Raw genomic sequence first — 19148 nt, forward strand, 5'->3', positions numbered from 1 at the left:
TATTCTTTGCAGAATTCGTTCGGCTTATCTTTCAAAAGTTCTCAAAATCAAAAATTCTTGCAATCTACTGAATTCAAATCAGCCTCAAAGATTGAGCCAAAAATATTTGGATTTAGAGGTATCGCAAGCGACTTGGAGTTGAATATTCAAGTTATCAAATATGGCCTTCAGTGAAGTTTTCTTTATTTTGTTATTTTCAAACCAATTCTTTTAACAGCATTATCTACAAAAAAAATTTTTTTGCAAGGTTTAACAATCAAGTTTGTCTAAAATCAAACTGCTAAAAGGAGTTTTTTTTTTTCAATTTTTTCCATATTTTACTTAAACAATCAGTTTTGTTTTGCTATATAGTTATAAAGTTCTTAATGAATATTCAACCGATTTCAAATATTTGTCCTACTTTTGAAGTTAATTTAAATGTTTTTGTAAATACAACACATATAATAAGAAAACAAATTTACAACCTAGAAATTTAACAAAAACTGCTTAAAACATGTTTCTTAATGATAGGCATCATATTTTTCATTTTATTTTCTAGTTTAAAATTAATACTAATTTTGAAACTGATTTCTATTGTTTGTTTAAACTTCAAAAAGCTCTTAGCAACTCGTAGCTTTATAAACTTCAGTTCAATAGTAAAAATATAATTTCCGGCAAAAATTTTGAACAATCCAAAAATTTTGATTTTTTTTATTAAAAATTGGGACAACGGTCCCGGCAAACGTTAACTGCCCAGTGGGCTTTGAAGTAGATTATGCAAAAATCTCCATAAAAACGTCAAATTTGTTTTACTCGTTTATTCAACGTCGCAGCCCTTGTACAACGCAACAGTGATATAATTGTGAAAATCTTTTGACTCGTTCTAAAGCCATTTAGTGACATATAAAAACCATTCCATTTTTATTTTAAGAGATTTATGTATTTGGGTAGTTTTTTACTTTATTTCTTACATGTAGTAAGAAGTTTAAGAACGATTCAGTTTGCTTCAAATGCACGAAAAACTATTTGAATTCAGTTGAGTATACATGAAGTAATAGTCAAACAAAGATGATCTTTTTTAGTAAAATGTGAAAAAATGGAGAAAACTACTTTTAACAAAAACTAGTTTTGATTTTAAATGAATTTGGTGTTTTACAAACATTTCATCAATTTAGTTTTGAAGAAACGGGCTCGGCAAAGGAGATCCGGGTTGCTGTATAGACTGCAACTCAACATTAGACAATAGACAAGCATGCTCCAATGGCACAACCGAGAAACATTGCTCACGAAAAGTTTCAAAGGCTGAAGAGGGAATTGAACCTTGACACGATGTGTTTTGACCGCACGACCAGATATTGTTCACCTGAACTAAAAGTTGAAAAGACTCCATCTAGATTGTCTTAAACTACAGAATAATCATCAAACTACTTAGTGTCAACTATCAATGACTCAATTTTGAAGAAAGTAAATAACGGATATATCGAAACATACACACTTAAATTATTTTACGGATTCCTGTGAAATCTCAACAGTTGAACAGTTCGGTGAAATAAATTAACGGAGTACGGTAAATTTTTACAGTATTCGGTGAAAAATCACCGGAATCCGTAAAATTTCGACGGAATTACGGTGTTTTATTTCACCGAACTGTTCAGCTGTTGAGATTACGGTGAAATTCACCGTATGAGCTTAGTGTGTAAATAACAAAATCAATGCAACTGCGCTTCAAAACACTAATTGAGAAACTATGAAAACCAACATTTAATATGGTTTTATAACCCAATAAGGGTTGGCTCGTTTAGTATTGGAACATACACGAATTGGAATAAATTGGATATAATTCAACAAATTTTAACTCAAATGCAGCATTACATGTAAGCTTCAAAGGAGAAATAAAACAAAAGAATCATCCCCTTTTGCAAGAAATTTTTGGACTTCATCCGGAATACGGTTCATTATTTGACGCACACTATGCTCATCCATAGTTCATCCCATTTAGTTTACAGTTCGTCGATGTTTTCGCGAAACTCCAATTCGCTTTAAGCTTCCGCTTCATGATAGCCTAAAATCTCAAAATTAGGCTGAATTGGGGTCAATTAGTTGGGTATCACGCATTATGAAGAAATCCTTAAATTCCGTCAACACTTGATCAAACAGTTTCATGGTACTGGCCATATTGCTCTAATTTTGTTCCCAATTTGGTTGTCTGCAGATACGGTATGGTCGTAGGCTTCAAAATCCGAAGACTGCGTGCAGCGCCTAATTTTTTTTTGTTAAATAGCTGTCTGAAATGTTTGGATTTGAATCAATTATCCTGACTTTGATCCACAGCTGACGGTGCACAGTAACTGCCCGACGCTTCCTTTGTGGCTTGCGATCCGTCGAAAATGGAGAAAAATTGTTACTAGCGCCACCAAGTTGATGTGTTCCTAATCAGATTTTCAACCACAACATAGCCTTTAATCAGTTGAACGGCTTGGCCGAAAACACCAACTTCCTAGCTGATAAGGATCTTGAGATACAAAAAAATGAAGATAATTTGTTACTAGCGCCGCCTAGCGGAAAAATATCAATTAGAATTTTCCACCTCCAGATAGCACTTAATCTAGTGAATATCTTTGCCAAGGACACCAATCTTCTAGCTGATAAGCAGTATTTGGATATTGATCAGAATAAGCCGATCGAACCATATTCAGAGTGTGTAACAGTTCGCGAACCATAGCAGTTCGTGACATATCGCAATCGGAGAGCTCTATGAATGTAAACATTCACTCTCTCGTTTGGTAGCAACTCACATTGACTGCAATAGTATCGAGTCATTCGGGTGACTTATGTTTAGCATAACATTGGAAATAACATTCATATTTTCTGTGTTGTCTGTATTTTCTATGCTGCCTTTAACAACCTAATTATAATCTATTGGATCATTGAATACCCTTTCGGTTGCAAACACAGCAAAGAAAATGGAAAATAGTCGCATCTGTTTCTTGGTCAGAATGAGAGTGGGTCAGCGAATTTTACAAGTGTTGACACACAGTGATTGGCGCCATAAAGTGGGTGGTGTGTGTTTGTCTTGTTTTCGTTAATGGCTCGTTATATTCCACGAACGATAAATGTCATGCGTGTTGTATGAATGCAGGCGGATAAATGGGATGAAATTATGGCTCGTGTTTCGTGTGATCGTTAAATTTTCCAAAGCCTGCCGATAAGGACTTTGATGTAGAGTAGATTAAAGACTTATTTTTATTAGAGCCACCTAGTGGATAAATTCCCATTTAAACTCTTCACCGCCAGATTGCCCTTGATCTTTGCCAAGGACACCAACCTTCAGGCTGATATGGATCTTGAGATACAGACAATTGATAAAACTTTGTCACTAGTAGGACGATTTCGGAATCCGATTTGTTTATTGACAACAAATGAAGAATTTCTGAAATAATTCTTCAATGAATCCATAGAAGAATTCCTGGTGAAATTCTTGGACAAACCACTTGATGTTTTTTTTAGAATCAAACATTGTGTCATTTTTTTCAAGCAAAACAGTTAATTTCGGTAGAAACGCCGGGGAGAGGAGCAACGCCCCCTCCCTTCTGGCTACGTTCATGCTGCTGCTGCTGTCGACGACCGGGGAAATGCGCCAAACCAAAACAAAAAAGCGCTTGAATTGAACTCCCAATCATCAGTGATCATCATACTAACGTGAAATTTTCTTTCTTTCCATTTCATCTCGTTTCAGCGCAAGGAATTTAAACAATTGAATCGCACCAAACGAAAAATATATGTGAATGGTGGTAATCATCGCGGGGCCATTCTTTGCAACACCAGAGAAAGAGAAAGATACCGCCGCGAAAGATACGGATAATGGTTGCATAACTTGAAACCAAAGCCAATAATTCGTCTCAAAAAACAGGAAAAAACTTGTAGAAATCCGAAAGCACAGGAAAATAAGTGTGTAATACTAAATCTGCTATTGTGGACACGAAACAGGGAAACATAAAAAAAGAAAGAAAGAAAAATCATACGTGTCGAAGTCGAATTCCTGTTATTTGAAATTCGTGGATCGGTTTGACGGCGGACAAAGAGAATCAGAGGACATCATCATCATCATCGAAACACGCGAAGGTCTCTTTTTTTCGCTCAATCGCGCGTCTTGTTCGGTTTGGGGATTAAATTCGCGGTGTACGGTAATTCTGCTCCGGAATGGATAGCGACAACATGGGGGCTTCCTGCTACGGGGGAGGTGACATTGCCGGTGCCATCTTTGGAACGCTGTTTGCGATCGTGCTGCTGGGCGTTTTGGCCTGGTGGCTCTGGAAGAAGGGCTACGTCCTGAAACAAAAAGGTAAGCTGGGTGGATTCCGAGATGTGCAGCACTTGATGATGACGATTATCCGACTGTAGGGTGAGGTGGGGCAAAAGTTCGACCTTAGTGAAATGATCAATAATTCCAGAAAAAAACTAACATGAGTTCGAATCTAGTGTGGGGCAAAAGTTCGCCTGCTGAAACACATAACATCGATACTTTTATGACAGGCAAACTCTATACTAGCCATGAACTTGTGTTTGCAAAATAATACACTTTAAATTTTCGTCGAAAAATTGACCGAAACACGGATATTCGTAATGTATATTGACCATTGCACGAATTTTTAGATTCTAATGAAATTGTTTATGTGCTGAATACAATTTGCACACTCCCTAACATCAGTAGGCTTATGCTTTGAAAGCTATTAATGACGTTTCAAAATAGTTCAAAGCAGTCAAACAAATTGAATCAAAACGTCTTAATTGTTATGTTTATTTGAAAGCAACCAGCATTGGTGCAGAAAAATATCCACCATATTATCAGCTTCAGACTTATTTTCCCGACGAATGGTCTTTGGAATCCTGAACGACAACCAATTGCCAGCAGCCGTAAAGCTAATCGGGAAGTATTTCATTCGAGAAGCTGTTGGCTACTGGATCCATAATGACAGAAGCATCGTCTTCGGATTCAGATTCGGGACGTAATCGATTAGCGATTCGGCACTCCTCCTAACGGAAGAACTTTCAGTAACTTATTCTTAGTCTTTGTCTATCGATTCACTTAGGTACTCCACGTTGAGGAATGAACTGAACTCTTCATCTAGAGGTCTTCTGGAGCATCTGGAACATGTTGCCGATGTCGTTGCTGGAAATGTTCAGATTGCATTCCTAGACCCAGTGAATTTAGTTTGCACCGGTGAATAACTCAATTATGTCAGGGGTTATGCATAAATTATGTCAGTTCTTACAATATTTTTGGAATGCTCATACAAGAAACGAGTCAAAAAGGGGGGGGGGAGTATTCGAAAAAGTTAAACTTTAACATGACATAAGTTGTGTTCCATCGCTTATGCTAATCGTCGCAAACAATCAAAACAAAGATGAAAAAGTTAACATCAAAGCACGCTGTAACACAAGAATGTGAGTGTATTTGAGAGGTGTGCAAATGTTCACTGTGCAAAAATTTTTTGCACAGTAGTCTAATAAGGTGCAAAATGCTCAATAAAAAATAACAGTTTTTCGCGAAAATTAGTTAAAACGTTTAGTTAGTAAATTTCGTTGACTTTTTTGCACGATCTGACAGATTTCGCTAAATTTAAAAATCATATATGCCTCGAACTAAAATGGTTCCCAAGTATTTATGCAAAAACTAACACACCTCAAAGCATCCTTATTGTGGGCTTAGAAACAGCCTTAGAGTAAAGTGGGGCAAAAGTTCGAGTGGGGTAAGAGTTTCTTTTAAAGATTTCTAGCTCAATTCAAAATAAATCTTATAAATTTTATGGTGGTTCAAATGCTATTCAAGTAAGAGACTTTCACTCCAAATATCATAAAAATCGATTGAGATTTGGAAAAGTTATGGCTATTTGTTGTTTTTCGACGTAAATATTGTAATATTTGGTCAAACTTTCGATGCATGGAACCAAATGAAGATAAAATATTTTTCAATATTTTATGTAAGGGCGTTTCTAGGTCTATCATAAGGATGCTTTGACGTGTATTAGTTTTTCCAAAAATAGTTGGAATCAATTTTTGGCCCATAGCGGGGCAAAAGTTCGAATCAGCGGGGCAAAAGTTCGACCCATGTATAAAATCACGGATAAATTTGCAAATTGCCTAAAACCCACATACTATCTTCAAATTTAGTTAAATTTGTCTGATCGTGTGAAAATTGTCACCAAAATTTTACATTTCCACTTAATTTTGCGAAAAACTGCTATTTTTGAGTATATTACAATTAACTCGGTTTTAGGCAATTTTTTGATGAAAATTTAGTGTGTATTTTTCGTTAAACTTAAGTTTACGGCTGGTATAAAGTATGTCTGTCATAAAAGTATCACTATTTTGTGTTTTAGCCAGCGAACTTTTGCCCCACACTAGATTCGAACTCTTGCCCCACCGGTGGGGCAAAAGTTCGAATAAGACAATCAATTTTGAAACTGTTATAATTAAAAATGAATAAATATTTTGACACAAGTTTGTTCAGCAAAATTATAGCCAATATGTTGAAGGTTCACTGTATGGTATTTGTTTTGTTTTCACTGCTATTGTTTTCCTGGAAACTTTGATTATACCACTAAGGTCGAACTTTTGCCCCACCTTACTCTACATAAATATCGAATTGGATTTTAATTTCATTTTGTTCCATACAATGAGTTTTCGACCGAAAAGTACAATTTCTACGTCTAAAACCACCAAATAGCCATAATTTTTCCATATCGAATTTTTATTATATTTGGAGTGAAAGTCTCTTACTTGATTAGCATTCGAGTCATCATGGAATTCGTTTTAAAATAGGCTAGAAACCTTTTGACCCTCTCGAACTTTTGCCTCACTTTACTCTATTGGCGTTGCACCAAACGGCCGGGTTCAGTGCTGTTAATGACAATAATTTCGACAATCAGTGCCGGGAAATGATGACTAAATCGCTTTCCGAGAAGAAACTGAACCGATGGTTCCATCGGGAAGGGCTGTAATTACTCCATTGTATTTGGGTTTTTGTTTTCGGTAATTGCAGAGACGTTGCAGAACCCTAATGACTTAGTTTCACGTACTTCAGAGTGCAAGATCGGAAATTTCCAATCGATTGCATTTAGATACTAGCGGGTCGATGTTGGAGACCTAAACTTTTTTTTCTTTAATTCTCAGTTATTATCATTTGGAACGGGTTAATGTATTCTCGTTAACGCCCAGCTTCCTATTCTGAGGTCAGATGCGCAGAACCAATGTCGTGCAATACAGATCTGGCTTTTAGTATGTGTTTGCTTGAATTAGTGACTAAAAAGATGTAAACAAAACGATCAGCTGATGGTGATTACCTGAGACGAGACTCGCCGAGACGGTCTTCTTTTTCTGCGATTGCCGAGTTTTTTTTCTTATTCCACTCAGAATTTACATCAATCTTGCGCAAGCCGTACAAGCTCTAATCTAATAATCTAATCTAATCTAAGCGCTTGCACAGCCAATATTGAAAAGCATCCTGGAAATACCTAAATATATTCAGGTATTTTTTTGTCAGTATTAATATTTGTACAATATCAGCGATTTGTATCATAACATTAAAATGGCCAGGCCCACTGTGCAGACTTTGGGGTAGAAGAAAATTGAAAAAAATATGACTATTAGGCTATTCACGCGTGAATGAACTAATGGACAATTTTTTTCAATTCAAGGAAGGAAGAAACGGGGACAACCGTACCAACCGTTTCAATTCAGGGTTATAGTTAAAATCGTTGGGAGTGGCGTTGCTAGAAAAGTTAATGCACACTCCATTGCTGTTCTCCTGGGATGGGACATAGGCATTTCTTCCTCATGTCCTGGCTCTAGAGCCTAGGTTTAAGCGCCTTTGCTCGCTCTCTGAAACGATATGAAAAGTTATTTTGCCCCTTTTGCCCTATACAAGAACTGAAACAGTTTCCCAAAAATGGAAACACATTTGTGCAGAATAATAAACAATATATAACAAATACAAACATAAATTAGAAGCAAACATATTCTTTTTCTATGATATATCATGAGCATGAGCATGAGCATGATTGATCGCCAACAGATGCTACTCCGTTATTGTAAGAACAGCTGTACTTACACAGGGAACCAACAGACACTACTTGGGATCAGTAGCATCATCAATGTGTAAGTACTGGTGCTCTCATTATTATAACAAACAATAACGGCGCCGGCTGCGTCCGAATGCATGTCAATTTGGGGATGGGAGGGTAATGTTGACGTGTTACTTGCTTTATGGAAGCCGAGAAGTCCTCTGCACTTCAACAAGTAGACACTGGGAGTTTGGATATGGGAAAGGTTTGGGTAAAGGATTCGCAAGCTCTCACATAACCATCTCAGCAAAAAACTATTGCGTTTGCATCACACCGAAGCATAAACGGCATTTTGAGTGAAATTTCATGCCAGCAAACGTAGCAGACATTATAAATAGCTAGTCTTGTGTTAAGATTTATCAGCATCTTTGAAAAATTGCTCCGCTAACTGAGGTTTTTGATGATAGTTTATTTTGAATACAATACTTTTCATTTTTTCAGCCATAAAAACGACGGGCTGCATTTGACGTTTCGTGACAGCAGAATCTGGGTTGCATATGACGTTCCTCTTTGCGACTCTCTCAGGTGACTACAAGCCTGACCAAAATTTTGTTCGCAGCTTGCCAAACATGACGTCATCTTCGGCAACTTCGTGATCTTCCGGCTCGCCGAAGTTGACATTGCACAACTACATGGAAAAAACGAAAAACCCATCCATAATTTTTTTCTAATTTACTTTTGAATTATTTTTCTCTCCCTATTTCATTCGCTTCTTCTATTATTGTCAGAGAGCGAAGAGCAAAACAACCAAAAATCCGAACCTTTGTGCGTTACCTCAAATTTGAGTAGGCATAGTACTGGAAGTTGAGTGATTTGATCCGCCGGTTGAGTGAAAAGAACTTAGCCAGTAGGTTTTTTTTCGCATGGCTGCAAATGAAAAGAACTTCTACCCCATCAACTCAAAATTAGGTTAACGCACGAACCCCCGGAATTGAGTGGAATGAACTCACTTTTCAATACTTCATTTTCTCCGTGTACCACTTCAAAACTGATGTTATCACGCATACTAATTTAGTGCTTCGACCACACCTCTGAATTCCCCACATCGGCGCCGAATGCCCAGCGTCCTCAATCAAGGACAGTGATTTTCGCAAATACCTTGAAAATTACTCAAAACATAATGATATTATGTTTGGAGAACTTGCTCATATACCTGATATCTTCCACTCAGTGGTAATTATATTTTGGAATTTACTCACCAGGTGGCGTCAAAGCATGATCAAATGTACCTTACATTTGCACGTCCAACCCCCTGAAAAAGGTCGGAAATTCAACTTTGACAATGCATATCTTTGTTGTTTCAAAAATTCTTACAGCAATAGAACCGAGTCCATTTTAATTGACCCTTAATATATGCGTCTACACAACGTTATTTAGCAATAGACACTTCCTAGCATGTTGGGAAATACATTCAACAATAAAACAAAATTCAAAGCGATGACGTATTTTTTTTGCGACACGAACGTTTTTGTAGTAGTGTAATCGTTTTAGCAGAAATAGAGTTTTTTTGTTACACTCAAAATTTATTTTTCTTAAATATAAATAACTACTCCTCGTTAGAAACTGTTTGCTTATAAATAAACCAAAGCGATGACAGGTGATTATTTTTTACATCAATTTGACTGATTATTTTTGGGTACACATATAAATTATGGATTACAGTATTGGACAAAACATTTGCAGCTTTTTCGATTTTCCATGTTCAACATCAAGCCTTCAATCAGATCTCAGTTATTTGTGGACCGATTTTCGTCAAAAACTGTATTTTAGTCAAATTATTATTACTTTCAAGATATGTCGGACGTATTGTGAAAATTTCATTCAAATCGGTCCACAAAAAACTGAGATCTGAACCTCCAAAGTTGACCATTTTGTATGGAAAATCGAAAAAGTTGCAAATGTTTTGTCCAATATTGTACATTCAAAATTTGTTGTACTCTGAAAACTATGATACACTCTAGGTTTCCGATCTGTGCGCATATAAATCAAAATCCATAGCGATGATATCTAGCTTTTTCAGTATAAATTTGCTAGTACAAGTCCAGTGAACATATTTGAGCAGACATAGTTATTTTGGATTACACATAAACATTTTTTACCGAAAACATACGACAAATCCTAGAGTTTCCTCCTCTTTGCCTTCAAATCAATGTGTAAAGCTATGACTATTTTTTAACTTACTTGTAGAAATTCAGTGACCATCTTTCGGAAAACATAGTCAATTATGAAAAAACTCAATTTATTTTACCAAAATTAAATATTGAAAAAACTTATTTTGTAAAACTGTATGCCCATAAATCGAGTTGTAAAGCAATGACACGTATTTCTTAGTAATAAATTTGATTGTACAAGAACAGTAAATATTTGAGCAGAAAGAGAAATTTTTGATTATACGAATATTTTTGTTTTTGTTTAAATAATTACAAGAAACTCAAGTTTTGAAATTATTGGCCTATAAATCGAAATTCAAAGCGATAACATATATTCTTGTTTGGTATTTATTTGCTGATATAAGTTTGTTGAACATGTTTGGGGTAAAAGGTAGATTTTAGATTACAGATTAAAACATATATTGCTTTAATATAGAGAAAACCCCCATTGTTTTAAATTATTTACTAGATAATTCAATTTTGAAGAGACGACATTCGACATGAATTTTATTCTAGAAGTCTAGAAAATATGTTTGAGCAGAAATATGAATATTGAAAAATACTCAAAATTTATTTTTTCTAAAAACTACTTAAAATATTTTCGTTTTAAACTGTTTACCTAAATCAAAATTCAAGGTAATTAGGTACATTTTATTTTCGACAATGTAATTGTAGAAGTCTAGTCAATGCGTCTGAGCAGAAATAAAGCTTTTTGGTTACATTAATTAACAGAAATAAACGAATTCGCAATTCATCGATTCATCAAAAAGTTATTCTTTTTTTTGGTTTTATTCATTTATTTGAATGACTTCAACAGAAAAGAAAAACAGATCCCAAAGATGTATAACTCATTCTAGTTCTACAATTATTTTTTTTAGTTTCATTATTCGCCAAGAAATGATAGAAAAACATCTATAAACTTTTTCCAGATCGTTAGTCGGGAAGCGTGGAAGTCGAAAAAAATGTTTTAATTTTTAATTTGAAGGCAAAAAATTAAAAAAGGGCTTTTCGTTGTTTTTAAAATATAATAATTTTTAAATACTCTCAAAGTTTTATTTTGTGGCCAAACATGTTCACCAGACTACTATGATAAAATTTATAGTGATAAAGCAAGAGGTCATCGCAAATAAAAAATGGGACCTTCGTAATTTTCAAAATTGAAATCATTTTAGAGTGTTATCAATATATTACATTTCTTCACAAATATATTCAATAGACTTCAGCAGTCAGGATAAATCCACCAATTATTGCATTGAATTTTGCTATGTATGCAAATAGTGTAGAAAAAAAAAAATTCTCATTGTTTTTTATTTAGAAGATATTTTGAGTATTATAACAAATTTCTATTCCCCTCCAAAAATGTTTGCTGGGCTTCTGCAATCAAATTCATGTAGAAAAAACTATATGCCACCGTATGTGATTTAGATTTATAGGAAAAAAATGTTTAGAAATAGTGTTTTCGAGGTTTTTTAAGTAAAACAAGTATTGAGTGTATCAAATATTTATACTCAAACCCAAACACGTAAATTGTGGTTCCGGAACTCATTTTTGACCAAGAAAACCATAATAATAAACTTGTTATCAGATTACGTTTCTCTAATGGATCCAAATATTTTTTGAATATCTTAAATTAAATCGTTCATTGTTAACATTCAAAGACGACGAGCTTTTTAATTTTATGTATTGTATTGCAATTTTTAAAATTCTTTTGAGGAAATATTCTTAAGAGTTTAAGTATGTTCTATTTTTCGCATAGTAAAATGAATTCAGAAATATTACATTAATTCAGCATGATGCCAATCAACCGCTCTTCTTATGTGTTTCTCCTCAAATATGTTTTCGAGTTCTTTAACAAAAAGAATAACTTCAAGAATAATCAAGCACAGCAATTTGCAACATAAATTATTGTCGCTATTGTTGCAATAGGTCGAAAGTAGATCAGCATCTCATTGTCACATCTTACAGAATTGACAATCTAGAAAATCGAGTAAAACGGGGAAAAATAAGTTCTGCTTTCATTGTGATGATTTTTTGGCCAAATATGAAACCCCTTAAAATTTTCATTACGACCACTAAACTTTATTTTTGGATGACCTTGTGATCCAATCGATTCAGTATTGTAATGGAACCCTAATGCGCCAATATTTCTAATGGACAATTAAGTCCGAGTCACAAAACCTATTTTTATGAATTACACAAAAGATTTTTTTAGAATTTTAATTCATGATCTACACCTACAAAATCTCTAAATCTTTGAAATTCCTAATGGGATGGAAATGCTTCCACCGGCAGCTATATAACAACAAGGAATTCTAATTCTCTGAAGGTCACAACATTTGACAAAATGCTAAAGCAACTATGAGAATTTTGATATTCCGGATGCTGCACCAATGAATATGAATATATCTGTAGGTGTGAACTGTTGATACAACATCTTAAAAGGCTACAACATTTCATGAATTATAAGCTTTTTGTAGTAATAATTCCTAGTTAATTTTAATTTATCGAACTCCCTGAAAAGTTTAAAGATTAAAAACTTTGAAGAAACACCCGGAACGCTACCTTGAGGAACACTATCTGGCGATCTTCGGAAAGGGCTTTCTCAAGAATATTATTTAGTTCAGTTCAACAAAAGTGATCTAAATAAAATTAAAGCTTGAGAAAAAGCAAGACTTATGTTCGTTATCCTTGTGACATGGGAACAATTACAGAAACCTACCGGTGCCAGGGTACAAAACATGGCCGCATGAATGCTAAATGCATGATTTGCGAAGGATCTTCTCACGCTAAGGACGTCTGTCCTGTGAAAGAAGATACGAAAAAGTTTGTATGCGCAAATTGCGGGGGCAACCATAAGTCTAACTTTTGGGATTGCCCTTCGCGTAAACGAATCATTGAGGCACCTACTAGGCAGATAAACGGTGACATTTATCGGAGCCGGAATTCCCCAGACAGAATCTCCAACAATGCTCATTTTTCAGTTAACTATCGCATGGTTAAGAAACGGTCGTATCAAGTAAATTATAATCATGCTCATTTACAATTAATTTTCTTCCGTCGGGTAACCTTACGAATCTTTTAATTTTGAATGGACTCAATGAAACTCGTATGCCGATATTGTAGCAGGCAGTTTCAGTTCCGTCCCTTCAAATGGTCTTCCAAAAGATAACTGTTCTAATTGTTTCAAATCGTATGAAAAAAAAAAACCCTGCCACGACCTTCGCAGGCAACTCCTATTCCGCCTCTTCATTAAAGGAGTATCCCAATCATCGGAAAATGCACCTATTTCTAGTAAAATGTCTTCCTCTGATTATGATTTTTAAATGGGAAATTGTATCAAATGATAGAGACAATGTTCAAAACCACAACAATGGTTCAAGCTGTCCCAGTTGGCTTAATATTTACTAATAAAATTGTTATCAAATTACGTTTCTCTCATGGATCCAAATATTTTTCAAATATTTTAAGTTAGAATACTTGTTTATTGAATGGTAAAGACGACGAGCTGTTTAATTTTCTTCTTCTTCTTTCTGGCGTTACGTCCCCACTAGGACAGAGCCTGCTTCTCAGCTTAGTGTTCTTATGAGCACTTCCACAGTTATTAACTGAGAGCTTACTATGCCAATGACCATTTTTGCATGCGTATATCGTGTGGCAGGTATGAAGATACTCTATGCCCTGGGAAGTCGAGAAAATTTCCAACCCGAAAAGATCCTCGACCGGTGGGATTCGAACTCACGACCCTCAGCTTGGTATTGCTGAATAGTTGCGCGTTTACCGCTACGGTTATCTGGGCCTGTTTAATTTTGTAATAGCTAGGTCTGCATATAGGTATCTACAGAATTTCCGCTGTAAAAGAGCTTTTCACAGAAGATTCTATGAAACTTTCCAGAGAAGTCTCCGCAGAGGTTGAAACAAGGAATTACCTACCGAAATCTCTACACAAAAGTCTTCTCTGTGGTCTCAACAGAAGCTTTAACATAGTTATTCTCCGGCTGCTTTAATCGGTAATACATAACTCTCGGTGCCTTAAGGTGAAGATAAATCGAAGCCAAAACACAAATTTTCAAGAGCACGCATCTGGAGAACCAAACATCCCTTTGAGCTGAAAACTTAATCGATTGGTCACTCGCTGGTGGTGACCAATCGATTAAGTTTTCAGCTCAAACGGGTGTTCGGATCTCCAGATTTGTGCTCTTGAAAATTTGAAGTTTGGCTTCGATTCATCTTCACCTTAAATAACTCAGTTTCAAGGTAAATTTGACGCTTGTAAGTATTAGTCCCAAAATTGTACACCCAAACTATATGGTGGTCTGCGGTTCTGATGCAATTTCGTTGATTGTCTATTGGTATCGTGCTTTTGAGTCACGTTTGAAGTAGCATCAATTCGCCCATGGCATGTCATTATGTTGTGATCTTCAAATCGATTCGTGTCTATAAATACAGCCCCTTTCAGTGTTGCAACATTATGCATGCAGTGCCAATGGCAGGTTGTTGTTGTTATATTCACAGCATTTCCAACCAATATGCAATGATGATACGCGCTGGGGCATCCAATCAACGTCGCTCCGTTTGTCCGTACCCGATCAGAATCACATAACAAGATTATAACATGTTTCTATCAACAGCAGATACAAACAAAAGAAGTTGATGAAATTTCGTTATCGAAGCCATCTCTCTTTTTTATTGCATTTCTACATTGCTTGAAAATGACAGCCAAACGAATGAACAGTAACATAATTTGTTAGAAAAATTGCTTTCAATTAGCTTAACCTAGATATACAACGTATTTATCGTGGCAATAGACGATTGCAACGATTTTTGTCTAAAATTGTTAATGATTTTATTAGACATTTGTTCCAATGTTTCAACACTGGATATTCTATGTAACTCATTAGTACTATACCAAGGAGGGAGCTTAAGAATCGTTTTCTAAATTTTCTTTTGAATCCTCTGCAAAGCTTTCTTCCTAGTATTAAAACAGCTAGTCCATATTGGTACAGCATACAACATGGCTAACATGAAAATTTGTTTGAAGATCAACAACTTGTTCTTAACCTTCCAGTCGTCGCGCGGTGAGCCACTGTCAAAACCACTGCGCTGCTGTTGTGAACGAAAAGCGAGGTTTTTTTCGGCAGTGTTGTACAAAATATAACAGCGCGACGACTGAAGTTTTAAGACAAAGTTTCGATTTTCTGTTAATAAGGGGATAGAGACTCTTTTCATATTTGTTACATATGGCTGGGATGCCGGCGATGTGATTTTTGAAAGTTAAATTTCTATCTAGCATGATCCCTAGATACTTAATTTCATCTGACAAATTTGTTGGAACCCCTCTCATCGTGACAACATGTCTACTTGAAGGTTTCAAATAAAGAGCTTTTAGATTATGTGGGAATATTATTAGTTGAGTTTTGGAAGCATTAGGAGAAAACTTCCATTTTTGCATTTTTGAAGAAAAAATACCCAAACTTTTTTGCAATCTAGTACAGATGACACTCAGGCTTCGTCCTTTGGCGGAGAGGCCTGTGTCATCCACAAACAAAGATTTTGGACATCCCTGAGGTAACACAGGTAAGTCAGATGTTCCTGTTATAATCTTGTTACTTCTATCTGATCGGGTATGGTGGCATCAGGTTAGATAACCGCCGCGCTTCGGCTGATGCACTCGAGCTGTGCAGTAGGTGTCACTGACATATTTAATAAACGTATGCAGGAAAAGACTCGCCTGGGCAGATCCGTGCCTAGCTCAAGGCCTAAACTCGTATGCAAACGCACAATTTTAAGATTTAAGCAGGTGAAAAGGGTTTTAACGGCGCGCCGATATGGTAAATACGTCCGCTTCCTTCATGGGGCTGGGAACCAAAGTGCGGTTGAAAACGGTTTGGGCTTTTGCGTTCGATAATTATACACAAACGCGGCAGACTTTGTCGTCTTCACAGTGGTGAGCACTCTATTTCATAATCGCGACAGTTCAAAGGAAGTGCCACGATATCGGCGATGAATAATGCGCCAAACATATTTCAGTACAAAGCGCGAAAAGTACGCCAGGTGTATCGAGCTTGTCGGAAATCGGTGAAAAATGCAACATTCATCCTCTTGCCGGGTTGCAATTCCAGTGCAGCCAACAACGCAACGAATGACTTTTGCCACTACCTGATTGCGTTCCACGTAAATTCGGCTCATTGTCGAATTTTACGTCGCTGCGCTGTCTTTGTGCTGCATCCTCCAAAGTCACCAGCACTAAGGATATGCGATATGTATTTTTTCCATGTCAATAAGTAAATTATACACGGAGAACAAAATATTATTCGAAATTATGTTTCCACTCAAAACTTCTACATTTATAGATTGATTTGGAGATAACTATAAATATAATTGATTTGTCATTATAAGGAGTGTATCGAAATATAGTCACAAACATTCAAAACCGCCAAAATTATAACATATTTTGTGGGAAAAAAAACTTATTAAGGTGGAGTAGCTCGTCATTCGTTTTGGCAGCCATGTTGACAAAGCTGCTCGCAATTTCAAAGTGATACATCTCAGTCCTCATAGATCATATTGATCCGGAAAAGTATCGCTATATGCGCTAACATGCAGAAACTATGCTGATACTTTTTCAGGTGCATCAGTACAATACCAACTAGTTTTCTTTAATTCGAAATTGTGACATGATTTAGCAACAATCATCAACGACACGTACAAATTTCAATGACGGCCTACTTCGCCTTAATTGAGGTACAAACTTGGCTATACTGCCCATAACTGCATATTTGTCACATTCGACATTTTTAACAATTCCAGTTAATACCGTGCAGGGTCATCAAATGATAAACACTTTCGATCCACATATTGAAATCTGTGAGATTGTTCTATAAAGCTAGAAAAAATACCAAGTTGTTTTGTCACATAGACAATTGTAACCGTATAACAGTAACATTGAGATTATGCATGAGCTTCGTAATGTGTTAGCAATGATATTTCTATCCGAATTTTTTTCTGACTATTCACCGATATGCGACATGAGCTGTACTAAAATTCATCCTCAAATAAGCACTTTTTAGTTCTTGGTAATTTTAAGAAATTTCAGTTCCTTCCCATACTGCTATGAAACGCACCCTTGGTACTCCATTTACTTAATGCCAACTTTTGTCGAATGTTACAAATATGCAGTTATGAGCAGTATAGTTCTGTTGTAATCCACTGGTCAACACTCTGATAGAAATCGAACCAGTTCTACATTTTTTCATCAAGTTTTGATTCAAATTACGTCCTCTCCTCAGCATGTCTGTCCCTCGATTAGCACGATCGTGCGCTGATGGGTTAAGGGCCGACTATTTCACAAAGAGGACATATGGGCTTGGACTGATTCGCATGGGCGTAGTCAGAGGGGGCAGGAGAGGGCCATTGCCTCCCCCTCCTCTGACAGATGAAAAAAAAAGTCAAAATTTACTGGCTTGCTACATAGGTAGATATATCTTTTTAATTTTTAAGAGATGGTCTTCAGAATTCATGTTTACGTAAGATTTTGTCATGATAAACTTTTGAACTACTCTAGGATTTTGATCGAAATAAAACTTCTGCTGAACGTTTCATCAACAGCCGCAATGTATCTTGTGGAGGTTTCTGCCAAGCATCTATTTAGTTATTGTTGGCTCGTTAACCGTGGCCAACTCCGTTCGGGTCGGGGTGGACTGTATTTTTCGGAATGAAGGGAATCAACACCACTGATTCTACTAGTCACTTCTTTATTCTCACTACTATTTACACTACACTGTTTACTACTTTACTTTTCACTTGGATCACTTTTGGAACACTTCACTTCGATGTACAATTCGCGGCGGTTAAAACAGACTCACTTCCAGGTCGAAGGTGTTGAGTATTTATACCATCGCATTCGTGTTCCAGAAGATTCGCTTCTAGAAGGTTCGGTTCTAGAAGGTTCGCTTGTTTGCGTGTTCCATATGCGCGTGGAACATTCTCGACCTCAATGACGGCTGGTATTCACTGATGGTTGAACTCACTCGGTCACTCATGGTGTTCTTGGAACTCATTCGCTCACTGTTGGAACTCTCAACCACAGAGGCGTCGGCAGGGTGGGTAGTGTTTACGACTCGTTCTTGAAGTTATCTTGAAATGAATTCATCCAGGAATTCCTCGAGGAATTTTCCAAGGAATCTGACAAGTGATAACCCTACATATTCGCCAGGAATTCTGTCTGGCATTCCTTCTAGTTTTCAACATTATGTATGTCTTTAGATTGTTCAAAATATTTCTTCAATAATGATTCCAATAATTTATTCCAGAAATCCTTCTTGGGATTAGCTTCTTCTTCATTGAGTCCTCAGCAATAGCTCAAAATATTTTTCTGCCCCTAGAAATTTCTCTGGAAGTTTTGTTTACATTCGAGCATTTTTATAGAATCCATAGTTCCCCAAACTGTGGGTCGCGACCCCTAGGAGGGTCGTGAACCTATAATAGGGGGGTCGTGAGAAAAGTTCTGACTGCAATTATATTTTTCACACACTTTTCAGAATTATATTTTAAATAATTTTTATGTGGAAAAGTAGTTTTATTTTACTGTCAGCAGAGGATTTCAGTTCATTGTCAATTTTTTTCTTTCGAGGACTCTTACATTACTGCAATTTACCAATACCATTTAGTAAACTGTAAATGTTTGTAAAACTATCTGAGTTCACGAACTGCGACCTCAACTTCTAAGATTTTTAAAGCACTTCAAGATTCTTTTTTATTATGATTGTTTAAATTTCTGAACTATTGATTTATTATGGAAATACAAACATTCCATTGTGAGATTTTTACGACATTACTGCACATAGAGAGAAAATCTTTGTTATTCTTCATATGGTTGAAGTTAGATTCCAGAATTTAT

General features: G+C 36.1%; 1 protein-coding gene across 2 annotated transcripts in view; it reads left to right on the plus strand.

Moving 5' to 3' along the window:
* The window catches only part of LOC5577492 (formin-J), a 364398-nt gene that overhangs the window by 36038 nt on the left and 309212 nt on the right, over positions 1 to 19148 (plus strand). For both annotated transcript variants that reach the window (XM_021855404.1, XM_021855403.1), the window contains exon 2: positions 3716 to 4321. In XM_021855404.1, coding sequence (XP_021711096.1) covers positions 4180 to 4321 — 142 coding nt within the window. In that variant the 5' untranslated portion in view covers positions 3716 to 4179. The remainder of the gene's footprint in view (positions 1 to 3715; positions 4322 to 19148) is intronic.

The sequence above is a fragment of the Aedes aegypti genome, chromosome 3, assembly GCF_002204515.2.
Source record: "Aedes aegypti strain LVP_AGWG chromosome 3, AaegL5.0 Primary Assembly, whole genome shotgun sequence".
Taxonomy (NCBI): domain Eukaryota; kingdom Metazoa; phylum Arthropoda; class Insecta; order Diptera; family Culicidae; genus Aedes; species Aedes aegypti.